This window comes from Sitophilus oryzae, unplaced genomic scaffold (assembly GCF_002938485.1).
Source record: "Sitophilus oryzae breed Bouriz unplaced genomic scaffold, Soryzae_2.0 scaffold_1621_pilon_pilon, whole genome shotgun sequence".
Lineage (NCBI taxonomy): Eukaryota > Metazoa > Arthropoda > Insecta > Coleoptera > Curculionidae > Sitophilus > Sitophilus oryzae.
This window is the reverse complement of record NW_022146305.1, coordinates 832,863-852,197: the sequence shown is the minus strand read 5'-3', so window position 1 is coordinate 852,197 and position 19,335 is coordinate 832,863. Positions and strand designations below refer to the sequence as shown.

At 28.6% G+C, this 19,335-nt stretch overlaps 2 protein-coding genes and 4 long non-coding RNA genes across 6 annotated transcripts; 5 read left to right on the top strand and 1 right to left on the bottom strand.

Annotated features, from left to right (window-relative positions):
- Positions 1-838: 838 nt before the first annotated feature.
- LOC115880395 lies at positions 839-5,228 on the top strand. The gene is made up of 4 exons (XR_004049861.1): positions 839-967; positions 1,740-1,991; positions 2,371-2,509; positions 2,578-5,228. It is a non-coding gene; the product is annotated as an uncharacterized LOC115880395 (long non-coding RNA).
- A 1,694-nt stretch (positions 5,229-6,922) lies between these two features.
- LOC115880396 lies at positions 6,923-9,653 on the top strand. The gene is made up of 2 exons (XR_004049862.1): positions 6,923-7,053; positions 9,337-9,653. It is a non-coding gene; the product is annotated as an uncharacterized LOC115880396 (long non-coding RNA).
- Positions 9,654-9,787: 134 nt separating this feature from the next.
- On the top strand, positions 9,788-11,078 carry LOC115880405. The gene is made up of 3 exons (XR_004049871.1): positions 9,788-10,048; positions 10,352-10,626; positions 10,769-11,078. It is a non-coding gene; the product is annotated as an uncharacterized LOC115880405 (long non-coding RNA).
- A 42-nt stretch (positions 11,079-11,120) lies between these two features.
- LOC115880386 lies at positions 11,121-16,564 on the top strand. The gene is made up of 10 exons (XR_004049848.1): positions 11,121-11,271; positions 11,336-11,609; positions 11,670-11,902; positions 12,282-12,485; positions 12,829-12,968; positions 13,433-13,607; positions 13,748-13,922; positions 15,029-15,207; positions 15,687-15,858; positions 16,349-16,564. It is a non-coding gene; the product is annotated as an uncharacterized LOC115880386 (long non-coding RNA).
- Positions 16,565-17,349: 785 nt separating this feature from the next.
- On the top strand, positions 17,350-18,025 carry LOC115880375. The gene is made up of 3 exons (XM_030897588.1): positions 17,350-17,544; positions 17,602-17,707; positions 17,761-18,025. Exons 1-3 carry the CDS (start codon positions 17,404-17,406, stop codon positions 17,952-17,954), a joined length of 441 nt encoding a protein of 146 aa, XP_030753448.1. The 5' UTR covers positions 17,350-17,403; the 3' UTR covers positions 17,955-18,025.
- A 622-nt stretch (positions 18,026-18,647) lies between these two features.
- Positions 18,648-19,329, bottom strand: LOC115880378. The gene is made up of 3 exons (XM_030897593.1): positions 19,255-19,329; positions 19,044-19,199; positions 18,648-18,988 (listed from the first exon to the last, which is right to left on the bottom strand). The coding sequence occupies exons 1-3, from the start codon at positions 19,300-19,302 to the stop codon at positions 18,821-18,823; spliced, it is 372 nt and encodes a 123-aa protein (XP_030753453.1). The 5' UTR covers positions 19,303-19,329; the 3' UTR covers positions 18,648-18,820.
- Between the last annotated feature and the right edge of the window lie 6 nt (positions 19,330-19,335).

Genomic DNA, 19,335 nt, shown 5'->3' with positions numbered 1-19,335 from the left:
GCGTTAAAATATTTGTAATATAGTGTCCTTTATTCTTTTTTAATTAGAAAATTAACACTGACAGAAGATGACAGTGTGTGTAGTTTTTCTAGACACTTAAATGTAATTGTCAGGCTTAAATCTACTGACCAGATAAGAATTAGTAGATAGCTAGCACTTGTACTGTACTGTGTACATTATATACAAAAAAATATATGGATGAAAAAATTGAGTTTTATTTTTTCCTATTTGCAAAAACCTATACTTTCATATTATAGATTTTTTGTCGCAACAAAACTACGTTGTTTTTTGCATTACTGTATTCAACGAATAAAAATACAAGAGAAAACTATAAAAATAATAACAAACAAGTTTATTGCAAGAAATAAAGACAGAATTTTTAAAGATATAATTGAAAAATCAATATTTATTTACTCTAATTTTATTTATTATACTTGTTTGTATAAAATTAACTAACTGAATACGTTCTTAGTCGATTTTTAACGTTATAATTAAGAATTTCGCAATTAACATGTTAATATAAGCTCTAAAAGAAAATTGCTTTAATTCAAATTTTTCGTCTTAGCCGCGAAACTGACTGCAGCGCCATATTATCTAGCGGCATTTTTTTGGAACTACATTAACATGTGGCGCCATCAGTCATTAACTAGTTATACTAGAAAAACAAATAAAAAGGATTTCTGTAAAAACCAGGTTTTACTGTGACATCTATCGGAAAATAGTTATGCTATTAATTTTCAAAATTAAATTAGAGAAATCTACTTTTTCGATGCCCCAAAAAGTGTTTAATAAGAGCCATCTATTATTTAGAATTTAGATTTAACACTTTTTCTAATTGTAACCAAAGAAAAGTGTCGTATGCCGGCCGGTCTTGGGGTTTTTTGAAATTTTGGCTAGAAAAAATGATTTTATTGTGTATTATTGGTTCGTAATATTTTCCTAAGGCTCTGCTCGACCTTTTGTAATAGTAAGTACCGTTTATTTCATGTTATATTACGTATTTTTTGATCTTAAAGTTTTGTTGTTATCGCCAACCATCATGGCGTTTCTTTGGTATTTAACAATATTTTTAAATAATAATATTGTTTAAATACGTCCTCTGCAATTCTCTATCTTAAAATCATGAAATATTACTACATAATTGAAGACCTGAATACATATATTACAATTTTCTTTTTGTTTTTTAAGCTGAATTTGCACATAACAAGTCCAACACAGACCCTATAGTTTTTTCAGATATTATCAATTTTCCTATGTCTAGTATATTATTTTCTATGTTTTAACATCATAAAACATATTTTCTAAATGTTTGGATATATTTGATTCTAAATATTTTATTATTTGTGGCATTTTTTATATTACATAATTTTTTTTGTCATTCCCATTTTTTTAAACTACGCATTTACAAATGTCTTGTTTTCCTTGTATTATTGTTTAATTTTAGGAAAGGTAAACACATATAGTTGTTATAATTTTTAGATGCATTAGCCAGGAAAAGATCTACTAGAATTTATTTTTTTAGTCTTGTTTTTGAAACCTCTTTTACACATCAATAAAAAGTTTGTTTTGATTTTTGAATGTCTGTATTTGTCATGCTGTTCTAAAAGACTGGGGATATTATGGAGGATTAAAAATCACTTTAAAAACTCTTATAAATATATTTTCTAGATGCAAAACACTAATCTTTAGTAGAAGATTGTGACTTTTGAGTGTGCTGAATATGTTTTTTTTTGTTTTAGACATGTTAATAATAGCACACACGAGCACACAGTCTTCATGCATCCTTTCACACAAGTGGAAAAGGTGGAGATCCCAGACAACGGTGCTTAATTGGTATTGGAAGTGACTATGGTGAGGCTTAATCGTCAACCAAGGGTTAAATACGATGCAGGAAGCTAAATAGGCATCGAGAGACAAAGATTTATGGTAAATGGAGGCTTCGATAAAACAGTTCAGTACTATCTACAACTACAACTTTGAAACTAAACAAAGTAAGTTTTATTTTTTGTTAATTCTATTATAAAAAAATTGTATTTCTCATAGTTTGTAGTTATTTTAGTCGTGTTATTGAATATACTTTAATCGATACCAGCAGATAATTTCATTTAGTTCTCTTTTAGTTCTTAATTTTTCTGTTTCCCTACCCAATTGTTTAAAAAAAAAATTAATTCAAGAACAAATAATTGGTTCTTGGATTTAATTTAATGCTATAATTATTATAGCCATTGTTTGTTTCTAAATATAAATTTTAAATGCATCTACTGTTATAATGCACTCACTTGACAAACAGTAGATATTAAATTAAACTAATAACATTAACTGAAGTATATACAACTGTGTAAAAATATACAACTTAATGATTCTATTTAGGAGGTTTTATCTTCGTGGCAGTTATTGGTATGTCCTTCATCAACCGCAACAGTTTGAAAAAGATGCCATTACAATTGATTAAATTCAACAGTGGAATGAGGATGAAATTCAACATTAAAGAGAAATTAAATAATTTTAGGTAAATTATATTATTTTTTTAATAAATATCTAATATTATTGTATGTAATATTTAATTGTTTGTTACAGATTTTCCAGGGCAGTACATTTTTATCCTTTTGATCCATATCCTAACCAACAATGCATCAGGACTTTTAAGTATATTTAAAATTTTATTTCTTTTCGGATAAATATATATTTCAACTGTTTATTATTTTTAAATTTGATTAAGTAGGAAAAAAATCCAATGAGTCTCTGAGTTACATTTTTATGATTCTTTATTATCAGACCATCTATTTTTATTTTGGGACAATATTTGGCTTTTGGCCACTTCATTTTCTTTTTTGTAAATTTTTGAAAACATCCACTTAGAACTTTACTTCAAGTTGTTTTTGGTTTATTTTTATTTCTCTGTAATAGCTTGACTCTCATATTTTCTTGCTTATAGGAATATCAGTATTTCTATAGGTTTTATTCGTTTGGTAAATGCATGTTTAAGTAAATGGTATATTTACTTAAATGGTAGTAGGATTTTACTTCATGTTGTTTATGGTTAACTTTTATTTCTCTATAACAGCTTGGTTTCTATATTTTATTCATTGTGGGAATAATATCATTTAGCGATTCTATGATATATTCCATTGACTGCATTTCTGTAAGTCTTATTTTATTTGTATTATTTCTCTTATGGTTTCATTTGATTCTTTTAATATTTTTTGGTTGGGTCATTTCTTCTGCAGAATTTTAGTTTTGATGGATTTCATTTTCATGTCGTTTTTCCCAGATTGTATGCCATGAATTGCTATAATTTTATGGATTCTGTTGTTTTAGTTTGCCTGTGTTTGAATATAACATAAACACACAATAACACACTTAAAAATCTCACAGCAAGGACTATTTTCCAGTAAATTCCTGGCGCATTCGCCATTTATTCAAAAAATCTGATGTCCATAGATAATGTCACTTTTCTTGTTCTTTGCATTTTTCCAATAAATTTTCCTGATTACCATCGACTCCAGAGCATCACAGCTAGCCTCCCCGCAAAAGAGGAGGTCTGGGTCGCCCCCTAACCCTGATGTTCGGCCATCGATGACCTGTGTAGCATGCAAGGGTACCCAAGGGTATATACCCAAAGGTCTTTTCGCATATATTCTCACTTATAACATATTCATTTCTGTCATATTTTCTTTATATTTGGAATATCATCATTCCTCAATTCTATAAACTCTTCCCAGTTATTGTCTTATATATTTGTATATTTTTATTTTGTCATTCTTCTGATACTTTTCTAAGGCATACTTAGAAAATCATTCAACACATTTCTATTGTCTGTATAAAATTATTGCTTTTTTATCAATTTTCGTCCTATTTTTCTAAAATCATCCCTCATTTTCGTGGCATATTTTCCAACTCATGTCTTTTATTTATTTTATTTTTCACTCATTACTCTTCTATTTGTTTGTCTTATTCATTACTGTTATCCTCCTAAGACATAGTATTTCAACAGATCTATTCCCTGTATTATATTTTTTATTATTTTTCAATACATCATATCTCTTAAGTTACTTTTTGTCTCCCATATTTTCTTCCTTGTGGGAATGGCATTAGTCAGCAATTCTAAAAACTCTTCCATTGAAAGTTAAGGTTGCCTCATATGTATATAATTTTATATTTTTTGTGTCATTCTTCTGAGACTTCTCTAAATTCATTCAAAGCCCTCCATAGACTACACGTATTAGTGTTTGAATTCTTTAATTTGTAGTTTTCCACCTTTTTTAAATATTACAATTAAAATATTTCTTAATTACGAATGCAGCCAACTTAGCCATGTTTTTTATTGTATTGCTATAAAAAAAGTTTTCTATGTTACGAAAAATTGCTATATAATACCTACTACCCTATTAATTTACTGAAAATGTAAAGTTATTGAAGTAATAGATTTTAATCAAGTATGTTAAGCGGGTCACACACGACCAGTATTATTGACAGTATTTCCAAAAATTGTCATTAATATTGACCGTGTGAAGGAAAACATACTGATGGGATTGTCAGTATACCGATATACTTTGGAAATCTTGAAAGTGTTTTGGGATACTGACAATACTCAATGCAATCAATAATACTGATCGTGTGAGGCCCGCTTTAGTGAACAAACAATTAATTATTTCTTATATATTTTCCTTACAAAACCTTACAGTTTCATTTTTTCCTATTTCTTAGAACCTACTTTCATATTGTCGATTTTTTTGTCGCAAGAAAACCATGTTCTTTTTTGCTTTACTGCATTCAACGAATAAAAATACAAAAGAAAATTATAAAAATAATAACAAACAAGTTTATTGCAACAAATAAAGACAGAATTTTTGAAGATATAATTGATAAATCAATATTTATTTACTCTAATTTTATTTATTATACTTGTTTATATAAAATTCAACTAACTGAATATGTTCTCAATCTAGTTTTAACGTTATAATTAAGAATTTCGTAATTAATACGTTAATATAAGCTCTAAAAGAAAATTGCTTTAATTCAAATTTTTCGTCTAACCCGCGAAACCGATTGCAGCGCCATATTATCGTAGTAGCATTTTTTGAAACTACATTAGCATGTGACGCCATCAGTCGTTAACTAGTTCTACTATAAAAACAAATAAAGGAGATTTCTGTAAAAGCTAGGTTTTCCTGTGACATCTAGCGAAAAGTAGTGGTATGTAATTTAGATAGAGTTCTGTAACTGTTCGGTTGTTGTGACATCTATCGGAAAATAGGTATGCTATTAATTTTCAAAATTAAATTAAAGAAATCTACTTTTTCGAGGTCGTAAAAAGTGTTTAATAAGAGCCATCTATTATTTACATTTAACACTTTTTCTAATTTTAACCAAAGAAAAGTGTCGTATGCCGGCCGGTCTTGGGGTTTTTTGAAATTTTAACTAGAAAAAACGATTTTATTGTGTATTATTGGTTCGTAATCTTTTTCTACCTCTACACTCCATAAAAAACAGCTTTGAGAGCTACAGTGACTCACTGCCGTTCTTTTCTAGAACTATCTTTTATAGAAAGCACTGGCTAGTGGGACTGGAAAACAATAAACAAGGCATAAACCACAGCATAAACTATCGAAAGCACGATACACTCACAAATAAAATTTGTTTTTAATTCCCATACTGATGAAGAAAGTTTTTAAGGATATAACCATTTTTAAATAAGATTTATTTTTTAATAATGATATTTTATCTAAAAAACATTGCAGGTTTGGGGTGTAAAATTCAGTCCGGATAATTCGAAAATTTTATCAGTTTCCGGAGACAAAAGTACTGTAATAAATGTACTGTGTGTTGTCCTAAGTAATAAATGCTTTTTATCATAATTTGTATTTATTAATATATTTTTTCTTGTAAATAAAGGATTTTTCAGCTTAATTAAATTTCAAATTTGAAAATTGTGACGCCAAAAGTTGAACAGATACGTCCGGTAAGAGCTGTCAACGTTGAGTCAAGTTAAAGACTTATGAAGTTATTTTTTATATAATTTATCTCATATTTCTAACTATTTAACTATATAGAATTAGTTTCTTATTAAACTAAAGGATATTTATTGAATAAAAACACTTGTTTCTTAATAATTTATTAAAATATTAAGGAAATGCATGATTTTATAGTTCATCTAATTACGTGGGTACCAGATAATTTCAATATAAAATAAGTTTTGTATGATATTTTATACTGGAGGGAATAAATACAAATAAAGACAAATCATTTAATTAATTTAAGAAGCATATTCTACTGAAATTTTAATAAAAATCATCCATGTTTATTAAAAAAAGTTAATATCGTGGCATCCAAGAGCAAAAAATACTCGATCGTGATTGGTCAGTTTCGGTCGCGTGGAGATTTTGAATTTTATTCTCGTTCGATGTTGTCGGATTGTTAAAAAATGCCGAAAATCTTTTTTTCTATGTGATTTTTGTAAAATTATATTAGTTTAAATTGATCACTGGCACTATAGTAAGGACCATTTCTATATATTTTTAATAAAACAAGTATCAGTAATGTTGTTTTGTAGAAATTTCTTTTATTTCTTCTTGTAACTACGTACTAACATTATAGTCTTTATTCTTGGTTTCGATGTATTTATAGCATTTAAAATGTATTTAAACAGCTTCATTTTATGTTTATTTCATGATTTTTGTGTGTTTATGTTTATAATTACTTATTTGTTTCATATTTATGACAATAAATATTTTACCTTACGTAAAAAAACGATATCAGTGAAACGTATTGAGTAAATAATAACTTTTGAGAACAAAATTAAGCTTAATTTAGAAGAATTTTCCTATAAACAATTTTATTAGTAATAAATTAATTAATTTTATGAGCAGCTTAAATTTTACGAATGACTTCAATCTGGCAACGCCGGTTTTCCTTTTGTCGTTTGCAATCGAAGGATCCGCACGTCCTCTCGTCGGTTGCATGGATTTTTTAATTTTCTCACGAAAAAGTGCGTTTAGTGTACACAATTTATGCGTAATCTGTTACTAGTGCCCTGCTTAGCCTCCTGAAAAAGTGAGTACCCATAATTTTATGTATTTTTTGGGATATTTTAGTTTAAAATTTTGGGATTTCGCAATATCCATCATGGCTGCCTTCTTCTCAATGTTCCCCATTAAGTTATTAATTTTTAAGAATATTGTTTAAATAATATACGTAGATTAATAAATAAGTATGTAAAACTATGTATTTTTGGTACTTTCTATACTGCGTGTTACATAAGGGTAAAATAGTACTACGTTTTTGGTAAATTACGTAATGTATCTTTGATTTTTTGTTTAATTCTTTCGGTCAAGGAATGTTTAAATAAAATGGCCGCCTGTTGAATTCGATGTCTTGATTTTTTCTAAATTGCTATTTTTAATTTAAATTTCTTTTTATAGGATATACTTGGAGTTTTCTTTATTTTTAAAAATATAATATGCGCATTTTAATAATATTTTGAATGAGTAGGTTTTTTGTATTAAAGTTTTAAATAGGTAGGTTCATTAGGAATTTTATTACGTATTTTTTTTATTTAAGAATCCTACATATATTAGGTTTCAGCATTTTCTATTTTAAAATATATTTCTCTTTTAAAGCGCGTTATGTAATATTACATGTTAAAAAATAGTATTAATGTTGACAAATGATTTTTGCTAATTCAGTAAATTTACATTGAAGAAATAAATCAATTGTTACTGAATTTTTATAAAAATTAAAATATTTCGAAAACAGTCAGTATGATTTTGCACACCTAAAGTATGTACCAGGATGTATTTCAGGAAAATATTTTAACTTCTATAGGGTGGCTCAAAAGAGTGCGAGTGGACCTGGATGATTTTTTTTAAATGGAACGCCCTGTATATTATTGCATTTTTGGCTTTCTTTCAGATCACTTTACATAATCCTAAGGTATGAATAAATATATTTCGATAGTTTCAGAGATAATAAAAAATTAATCAAAAATATATATTTTTCAGTCCTTCTTAAAAAAATAATTAAAAATACAAGAACTGTTCTGAAATCAAAATTATATTAGGTATTTACTTTAGATGGTCTGTACTTACTTTGCTATAAATATGAAAATCGTAAATTATACAGGATGTTCAAAATTCTACGCCAAACTTACTAAAATATAAAATAATTTTTCTTAGTTTTTTTTTTTAAATGGAACACCCTGTATATTATTTTTTCAATAGACGGAGGATTAAAAAATGAACAATTTTTGTATTTAGAGTGTTTCAAATTTTTTAATAGTTTCACAGATATTTGCGGTTTTATATTTCATATGGCATTTTCCACAGTAAATTTTTATCAAAGCCACCCAATGATTTTTCTCTCGTATTTTACCATTGAAAGCGCCATATGAAACCGTTAAAAATTATGAAATACTCTAAATACAAAAAATGTTCATTTTTTTACTCTCCGTCTAATAAAAAAATAATATACAGGGTGTTCCATTTAAAAAAAACAAAGAAAAAATATTTCATATTTTAGAAAGTTTGGCGTAGAATATTGAACATCCTGTATGATTTACGATTACCATATTTATAGCAAAGTAAGAACAGACCATCTAAAGTAAATATCTAATATAGTTTTGATTTCAGAACAGTTCTTGTATTTTTAATATTTTTTTTAAGAAGGGCTGAAAAATATATATTTTTGATTTATTTTTTAATATCTCTGAAACTATCGAAATATATTTATTCATATCTTAGGATTATGTAAAGTGATCTGGAAGGAAGCCAAAAATGCAATAATATACAGGTTGTTCCATTAAAAAAAATCATCCAGGTCCACTCACACTTTTATGCGCCACCCTGTAGAAGTTAAAATATTTTCCTGAAATACATCCTGGTACATACTTTAGGTTTGCACTTAGACAAAATTCTCAAGTTTTTTATTCTAGGAGCTACAGCTGCCCGAGTCTCATTGTTAAAAAAATATAACTTTAATGTTTTTTATTTATTTGAAATACTGTAGGTTTAATTTTTAGCTCTAAATAATATGTTACAACTCTAAAAACTCCTTGTGTATTTTTATTTTTTTATGTGTTACATCATGGAAAAATTCTTTGGATTTTGACCATATTCATCAAATTCATATTCTTTTTTTCTATGTCATATAAAATATTTATATTTTTGACATTTTTGGTATAATAATCAAGGAAAAATCTTATAAAATATTGCTGAGATATAAATGGAGCATCTCTTTTTTCATTTAAAATAAATATACCTATTTATATATTATCGTAATATTTTTATAGATGTTCGATAATATTTTTATAGGTATTCCAATATTTTTTTTCTTTTTTAGGCGCGTTATATTAATACTACAACACCACACACTCCTTCCCCACTCACACGAGCATTGCTAGCTCTCTGTGTTGGTTAATAAAATTTCCTAATTCAACATTAGTGAATTTCGTTAGCTGATGCGGCTGGTTAACAGTGTTTTTGTCGGTGTGGATCCCCGGCTTAAGATGACTCCAGAGCGCGGCGCGGCCTTCCCCAAGAGAGGAGACTTCTTGGGTCACCCCCTAACCCTGATGTTCGGGCATCGATGACCTGTGTAGCATGCAGAGGTACCCAAGGGAGTCACCACCCTCTGATTTACGAGCTAGGTGTTCTAATGCTAGAGGCTTCGGCCGGATACAACCTGGCACCCAAGCTCCGAGATTTCTTCGTGCACGTATTCCGTGACCCTCGAAGGGGCAGGGGCGGGATATCGGACACATTGAAGATGATGAGGGGGTCCGCCTGTAGGGGGTCCCGGTGGATGTCCGTTCGACGGGTGACGAGGGTGACCCCAGACGAGGCGGCTTAATTGGGATGGGAACTGACTGGTGAGGCTTAATCGTCGACCAATGGGTCGAATCTGCATAAGGAAGGCAACCAGCACACACTCGCAGGCGGGTCGTGGAAACATTTTTTTGTTTTTTCTCTTGGTCTGCCCCGCGTCGAATTTTGAAGGCAGAAAATGTCGAGAGGAGGCGAGCATAACCAGGCCTAACTTAGACCTGTTAAAAGTAAGTCTAATTTTTTTATATTACATTTAAATTGTAAACTTTTACTGTACTCTCTACCAAATAACTTTTTTATGCCACCATTTAGCAATCAAAATTCTTTTCATATAAGTGTTGTATATTTTAGTTTTTTTGTTACATGAGCTTCAATTTAAAGTAGAATAACTTGTATAGTAATTAGAGCAACTTTTTTAAAACTTATAGTAGATATTAGTTTAAATTCTAGTTTAATTAATGTAATTTAAAATAACTTTCTAATTTAACTTGTAGTTACTTATATAACTAATTTATTTTTTATCTTTTTAGGACAACCCGGGTTCGCAGCGCGATTTTAAAAAACAAGAATGAAGAAGTCAGAAATTCTATCTACATGCTGCATATGATCAGTCCCAAAAAATTTCGGATTGTTCCAGGCACCGTCGAATACCTGGAAAACGTGTTTATTGTCAACTCTACAGGATTGATCGAAGTCCATGGAGTTGGGGGTATTCGATGTGCCCCATAGCAGTGAGACGCCACTGTTTTTTTCGCCGTATAATTATTATGGCGGGACTGAAAATGAACTTAAGCAAGATGCGATGGTGAGTTTTTATATTTTTACATTGTTTGTTTTTGTTGTCTATAGGTTGTTTTTTGTTTCTTCTAGCATATGTATGCTAGATAGATGTATAGCATATGTATATTTGTTAGAAATATTCTAATATTATTTTTTTTCTCTTACAGGTGATACGGTATGGCTTGGAGAACTTCAAAAGTCGGTTAGCGTCGTGGTTCCAAAGCAGTAACTTTAGGTTCTCTACATTTACAGAATGTCGCATTAAGTACTCATTTTTTAATTTGCAATTTTTACATTCATTTTTACTTTTTTCTTACTCTATACAAGGCTTTAATATAAAGTTTTTTTAGTAATAATAAATGGGTAATAAAAAATAACTCTAAAGAGACACAATCAGGTAGCATATTGTTTTTCTATTATATTTGGAAATAACTGAGGTCTTATTTTAAAATTGATAATATTGTTTAATTTTTTTAATGGTGATTTTTAATTAAACGTAAATAATGTAATTTTACATTACAATGAGAATTAAAGTATTAGTAATTTATTTTTGTTACTAAAATTAAAATCAGTTTGTTCCTGCATAATTCTTTTTAATACTAAACTGCTTTGGAATGAATTTTTTTGGGGAACAACAGCAGGATTAGGGCCGTCTTCTAGATGCCATCAGGTAAATTTATATATCTTTATATTTATCATTTTCTTTGACTAAAAAATTGTTTTTCTTTTTTTAGGTAGGTGCGCTAGCGTAGTCGTTTGTTGTAGCATTATATCCCTTTTCCCCCTTTTTTAAAAATGTTTGTAAGACGCCTGAAATTTGTATAAGTTAGTTATATAAGTAGTTGAATAAGAATTGGTGAGAGTTGGAAAATAGAAGAGGACAGAGAAGATGGAAGAGGATTGCTTTGAAATAGAAGGAAAGAGATAGAAAATTTTTGAGGAAAGGAGGAGGATTTTGTTCGCTGTAATGGAAGTTTTTTGAATGAAATTTGGTGCAACTGTATTAAGGTAATTTTTTTCATCCAGTTACAAAAAGTAAATACTTATCACAACTTATATTTTTTATAGATGTTATTGATATCTTGGACATCAAGTTTCATTTATTTGCGTATTATACAAGCCTATCTATTGGTGGAAATGTAAAATGGCAGCTGGTATAACACCTTGTATGAATTATTAGTAACTCCAAAGAAGTTTTTACATAATTTAAACTGGGAAGAAGCTCATAAAAGACCAGTTTAGGCTGCAGTAGTACCAGGACCTTAAATTGGCTTCCACAACACAGATATCTTTCAAAAATTGTAAGTTTTAACAAATCATATTCTTTTTTTTAAGTTTCTGGAATGCTTGAAAATTATGATAAATATTCATTATCTACAAGTTTAATATATTGACTTTATACTTACATATATATTTTAATAGGTATTGTTATGGAGTCTGTGGGTCCACTAATTTAAACTCACGATAAAATATTTAATGAATTTATTTTCTCATTATATACACACATAATTAACTATTTAAAAATCCTTCACCATTTTGTCAACATTTGCTATTCAAAAACTAACCGTATTTTAGATAGCGGCTGCTTCTCGAACGTTTGAAAATTATCTTTATCGTTTTTTTTTATTTAAATTAATTTAATTTGATACTACAATTTTTCCTATTTATTTTAATTTTTAGATATCTGTTCGAGTGATGTACTGGGCGTTAACAGTTGCTGTTACAAATCTGCAAATGAGTTAGAACTGTACATAAGTTTGAGGAATGTCAAGAAATGTTTTGAATGAAACGATAGTGAAAAACTTGTCCACAAATGTCAATTTCAAGATACAATCAATAGTACTTAGATTGATTAGCCTTCATTACCATTATGCTATAAAAATGGTAAGTTATTTTTATTATTTTTTTATGGCTACAATTTTTGTATTTAACTACAAAATTGTAGGCTTCAAATTCAAAATAAAATATGTTTGAGATTGAAAATATATTAATATATTTTTTTCAATCTTTGTAGTTATTTACAAATTTGTATCAGACAATTTTAATTTTATTTAGTATGTTTTCTTTTTGTAAAAATCTATGAATATTTGACAATATTTTAAAGAGTTACTATTGCGTTTATTTTTTAATATCTACCTAACATATTAAAAAACACATATTTTTTTATTCCAAAATGTGATGAAACTGACTTTATAAAAATTTACTTATTTATTTTTTGTATTTTTAGTCAGCAATACAAATTGGTATTAATGGACGTTTTGACAGCTGTTTCCAGTCCAAGTTCCAGTTTTAATGGAAAATCTTTAATGGACACAGAAAAATGCCATTTACTGGATTGACTTCAACACCTGTTGCCTTTTAATAATGGTAAGTTATGCCTCTCAACTTATTCTTATAAAATTTAAAAGTCTTATAAAAATATTAAATTTTCCATCGTATTCAAGCTCTTTTGGCTCAATATTAACAGGCTCTATTTCTGTTTTCTTTTGTGAACTAAAACAATAATAAAAAAGACTTAAAAGCGGGACAAAATAAAATACAGACACGGTATTACTGGTTGCATATCAGCGTTCTTGGGAAAAATGCATAGTTTTTAAATCTTTTTTTAATAATTATTCAAGTTTCCACTAACATACACGCAATAAAATGACAAACCGAGTAAATATAAGTTGATTTTTTTTATTTTGATACTATTAGTAAAGTAGATACCTTATTTAAATTTTTTTCGATCATTAAAACCGCAAATATATTAATTATAATTATTTTTTATTAGAAAAAATTAACTAATTTTAAGTCTATCTAAGATCTTTATTGTTTATTGTTTATTTTAGGTATACAACGGTACAATTGCTGTTAAAGTCAACAAGCAGTACTAGTTGCAGATAATATATTATGATGGACATCAGAAAGCTTTAAACGGAATGAAACTTGCAGGAAAAATAAAGGAAAACCATTTTAGACTGTATACGTAATAGTTGTTAGAGTGGATGCAGTCCTCCATCAATGGTAAGTTATTTATCTCTTTTTTTTATTAAATTTCTTTGACAAGGTTGAAAATTATGATAAATTTAGTATGAACAAACTGACGTCATAATTTTTTTTATTAGTTATTTTTTTTATCTTTTAATTTTTTTTTGTACTTTTAGTGAGCTGAACAAAATGGTGGTAATGGACATTTTGACAGCTGCTGTCACAACTCAACGAACATGTTGCAGCGTTGAAGGAAAATTTTTGATTGGATACAGAAAAATGTCAGTCGTTTCAGGATGTAAAGTTAATAGAACCAGGGTCGGGCTCGACATCTGTTGCCTTTTAATAATGGTAAGTTATTTCGATCATTTTATATACAGGGATTTTCATACAAGTGGTTCATTAAAAGTTTTTTACTGTATATATTTTTCTAAGTCTATAACTAGTTTAATTTGGACTAAATTTAATTTTAAAACATTTTTATTGGACTAGTTACGTGAAATACCCTGTATATATGGCATTGATTAGCTTGAAAATTTTGTAAAATGATTAAATTTTACAGAATATTCATACTCTGCAGTTTGTACAGTGTTAGCATTTTATTTTGCCCTAAATTTTAACAGGTTTTAATTTTTTTTTATTTTAGAAGCTAGAACATTCATTAAAAAAAAGAAATTATAAAGTTTTAGCTCAAGTTTTAATGTGTATTTTTTTAAATGGAAGACCCTATACATTAAAAATATATTAGGTGGCACATTTTTTAATTTCTGAAAGACACTCGTGCCCTTTCTTTGTAATAGTTTTATCAGAATTTAATAAAAAATACACCAAAATTATGATGTTTATTTCTCTTTTTTTAATTTATAGGGCATTTCACTGAAAAATATACAGTTTTACCAATAACTGGGTGATACTTGAGAGTGTATGACATTTATCATAATAAAACCGTATTAAAACTTGACTGGAAAACTAATATAATTGTGTTTTTAATTAATACTAGAGCTCAAAAAATTAAAAACATATGGCCAGTTAAAGTGGAAAAAAATACAATGCTAACAGTGTTTTACTGGTTGCATATCTTTAAATTTATTTCAAAATTATTAAAGTTGTCACCAAAATAACGCAATAAATTTACGAGTTATTACTAAATATTAATTTTTTCTTTTTCTTTCTATATCTTGTAAATTAGATATTTATTTTTTGGATTATTATTAACTCATTATAATAATGCTTTATTTTCTTATCAAGGAATTTTACAATTTTATATAATTTCGGAAGTTATCAATAAAAGTTTTTTTTTAATTTTATACAATTCTTTATAACTTATTTAAATTAATATAAAAAATGTCTATTATTATAGTTGTAAATATTAACATAATTTATGTTATTGTCTGTTTTCTGATAGCTTCAAAAATTGCTATAATAAAAAATTACCTAATATTTTTTTTTTTATTTAGGCATACGATAGGACAATTGCTATTAGAAACCGATAAGACATACTAGGTGCAAATAATATGTATGGTGGTTATAAAAGAGATTTAAATGGAATGAAACTTGTGCAGAAGAAATCGAGGAAAACCATTTTGAACTGCTGTTACTTATTAGCTGTTAGAGCGGATCCAGTTCTTCATCAATGGTAAGTTATTTATCTATCTTATAAAATTTCATTGGACAGCTTGAAAATTTTTTAAATTTTCTAATATTAGAACAGCCAACAACTATTAAAAATAGGCAGGATAAAATAAAATGCTGATACTGTATTACTGGTTGCATATAGTTACGGATTACGTGGGTCCGCTAATTTAAAGTCACGATAAAATACTTACCGGATTTATTTTCTCACAATTTTTATACTGATTACAACACACATTTAACTATTTAAAAAAATCCTTCGCCAAATTGTCAACATTTCAAAACTGTTTGGTTTAAAATTACAAAACTCGTCACACACACCTTGACGATAAAGTTCCCACTAGAATAAACGCCATAAATATATATTTTTATAAATATAATTTTGATTAATCTTTTTTATTTTTGTTTTTTATTAATATTGTTTTCAAAATCTTCCAAAATTAGTATAGTAAAAATTTACTGAATATTTTTTTGGAATTTTAGGTATAAGATGGGATAATTGCTGTTAAAAATCCACAAACTGTACTATCTGCAAATATTATGGTGGACATCAAAAAGCTTTAAATGGAATGAAATTTGCAGGAAAAGACTCACAGAAAGACCATTGAGAACTGTACTTAATAGCTGTTACTGTGGTCGCAGTCCTTCATCACTGGTAAGTTATTTATCTCTTTTTTTCTTATTAAATTTCATCGACATAATATTCAAGCTGCACAGGTCTCTGAGGTCAACGTCTATTCCTATATGTCATTTATTAATAATTGATATAAAAACTTGTCAAAAATAATATTTAAATGAAAAAAAGGAAAAAGGTTTCAAACATACCGATTATTATTCAAAGGTGAAAACATTAATTTTAAAAAAAAATATGAACTTTGAATTTTTTTAACATTTCTGTCTTTAATTTTTTATAAATTTTTATACCAATTTTTTATAAATGATATATTGTGGTCTACCTGGCAGAAATAATTTTCATTAATTGTTATTTCAAAAGCCACTATAATGCTGCTTTTTTTCTCATAGGGTATATACAAATTATTAATTTAAAAAACATAGTTATTGCATTAATAAAAATATATTTATTTTAATTTTTATGTATATTGTTTTATTCTTTTTTTTAATATTATTTTTATTTTATTTTTTAGATATCTCCTCATTTTCTTAACAATGGATATCAACCAACAGTTGCTCCTACTCCTCACTTTCCTCTTTCACTCAACATAAAGCAGACTCAATACTTCTCAATGCCTCACCAAGGTTCGTTAGCTTCATTAATATTGTTATTGTTTCAATAAATTTGTTTACTGGTTTTTATCCTCTACTTAACTACTTAAGTATATCAGGCGTCATATTAGTGTTATTGATTTTTGATGTTAATATAAATATTTTGTGAGAGTGAATCCAATTATTTATTATTTTTTTATTTTACGCATATAAAACTATTTGTCACACGTAAAAAACTATTTTTTACGCGCATAAAACTGTTTGTTACACGTAAAAACTGTTTGTTACACGTAAAAAAACTATTTTTTATGCGGAAAAAAATATTTTTTTAATTTATTACATTTTCAACATTTCAAACTACACATTTTCCAATACAGGGAAAACTTACAATAGCTATAATTTTTAAACCAAAAAAGATATCATAAAAATAAAAAATACTGTTTCTATAATATCGAGGGGGAATACATATGATGCTGAAAAGTCACTTTTTTCATTAATGTCCACCTAATTTTTCGTGTAAGGGGTAGTTTTTCAATTTCACCCTAAATACTTTATGATCATCGTTTAGCATTTTTTATGGGCTTTCCAAAAAAGCGCCACAAGTGGGGTGTTGCCATTTAAGATTTTCAAGTGAGTAGGGGTGCCGCCCAAGGGGTAGGTCGGGGTGGTTCAAAAAATACGTCATATGTATTTCGCCTCGATATTATAGAAACGGTATTTTTTATTTTTTTGATATCTTTTTTGGTTTAAAAATTATACCCATTGTTAGTTTTCAGTGGCCCACCCTGTATTTCCTTCAAATCCTTCAATTTAACAGCTGTTAGTAAGCAGTTTGACTTCAAATATGCGCAACAGTGCACACACATTTTTTTTTATATGATACATTCCATTTGCTAAACTGTGTTCCAGAACTTAAACTGAAAAGTTCTTGTTTATTTTTAGATGGACAAATTTACAAGAATCGCAACGGTCAGGCATGGCAGTACTGGACGTAACAGTTCCTACAGGATACATCATACAACAGCAAGATTTAGATGCATATATTCTTTCGAGGAGAGTCAGAAACTTACAGAGGGCCAAGTTCCAAGAGCGCAAAGTCTTGTTTTACTTTGACTACGTAAGATTTCCTTCTGCTACAAACTATAAACAAATTTAACTTCTTTTTTCTTTCCAGCTGGATAGTGAAGACATCTGTGTTAGTTTCACCGTGGAACGATGGTTCCCTGTGGCAAATATGTCCAGATATATAGCTGCAAGAGTTTATGATTACTATGCTCCAGGTATAGAAGAAAATCGCTTTATATTATTTTATTTTAAACTATTTTTCTTTCAGAGAGATTCAACGAAACCTTGATAGATGCCCTATCCTCATACACCTTAGACATTTGCCAGGTGTGTGGTAGTTACCAGTGCCCCTACTGCTGGATCTATAACGCAGCCCCGAGTCTTTCAAGTCCCCCATTAGTACTTATCCTTTCAGTGCTACTAACGGTAGTCTTTGCTCAGCGTTTCGAATTCTACGCGTGATCAATCTTTCCCACGTAAAACTCTGTACCATATCAAGTGATAGCGATACAATGTAGTACAAAAGAAAAAAACGAGATACATTTAATGCCTAAGGAATAGGGCAGCAGTGAAAAATACGAGAGATAGACGAAATCTAGTTATTTTTAATTGTGGTGCCTGTCGCAGGTAGGGTAAGGTCGTGTTTTCTGTGAAAATGCGTGCGTTTGGTACCGTTACCAATAATGGAAACGAAGAAAAGATTCTCCTAGTCTCAATTAATCGTAAACCGTCCAAGGGGACGCCACTCCAAGTGAAGCGTCACCATTTTTTATATCTATTTTTATTTAAAAGAAAAGGCCTAATATATTTCTCCTAATGGGTAATAAATAGCATTGTTTTTATACTTTAGTCTTTAGTTTGAAATGGAAACAATATTTTGGTGTGTATTCTCTGTTTATGAATATGGTAAGATTATTATCATTTATTTAATTAATCAAGGATATTAAAGTATAAAAACAACGTTAATATATAAGTGATTTTAGTTTGTCCATTTTGTACTTTACTTACTTTTTTTAAGCTTATTTATATCACTAAACAGACAAACTACCTTTGTGTGGACTTCTACATTTTTTCTGTTAGAATCTCAAGATGTGTTAATTGTAATTTTCAAAATTATATTAAAACAAAGAGTATGTTGGTCTGATACACATGATATTATTTTTGTATGTACATCGTTTTTATTTGTGCTCATTTTTCTACCCCAAACACATTGTAAATATATACGTTTCTTTTGTTATATATAGGTAATAAGGTGTAGATCAAAAAAAAATGTTTGTATACAAAACGTTGACTTAAATAAAGAATCTCTTTTTTGATAAATTGCTTTATTAAGTTTTTTCTGGTTCCTCATCATATTCAGGCACATAGTCTTCTTCGCACATTTCCTCGTCTAGTGCCTGTAAGTTCTGCAAGAACATTTGCTTTTGCTGCGACAGCAAATATTCCTGGTCAGTCGTCCAGTTCTTCTCGCCTTTCCGTAGTTTATCTTTCAAAATCTAAACAGAAAAACAACATAAATGACTTAAAAAATGATTTATAATTGGTACGAACCTCTCTAGAACGCAAGAACTGTCTCAGAGCCTGTCTTTGATCTTCTTGACTAACACACTGGGCTTGAATTTCATCGACTTTTTCAACAAAATTGTCTGCACTATCACTTTGCATTTTTCTATGAGCCCCTTCTGCTGCCTTTTTACCTTTCAATATCTACAAAAACGAAACTATTACCTAGCACAGTTTTTTGATAACACAACAATCTTACATGGCTCAAAATTTGGGCATGGTCTAAGCCCAAGACATTTTGGGGCATTTTAGGTGGTGGAGTTGAATCTATTTCGCTGTC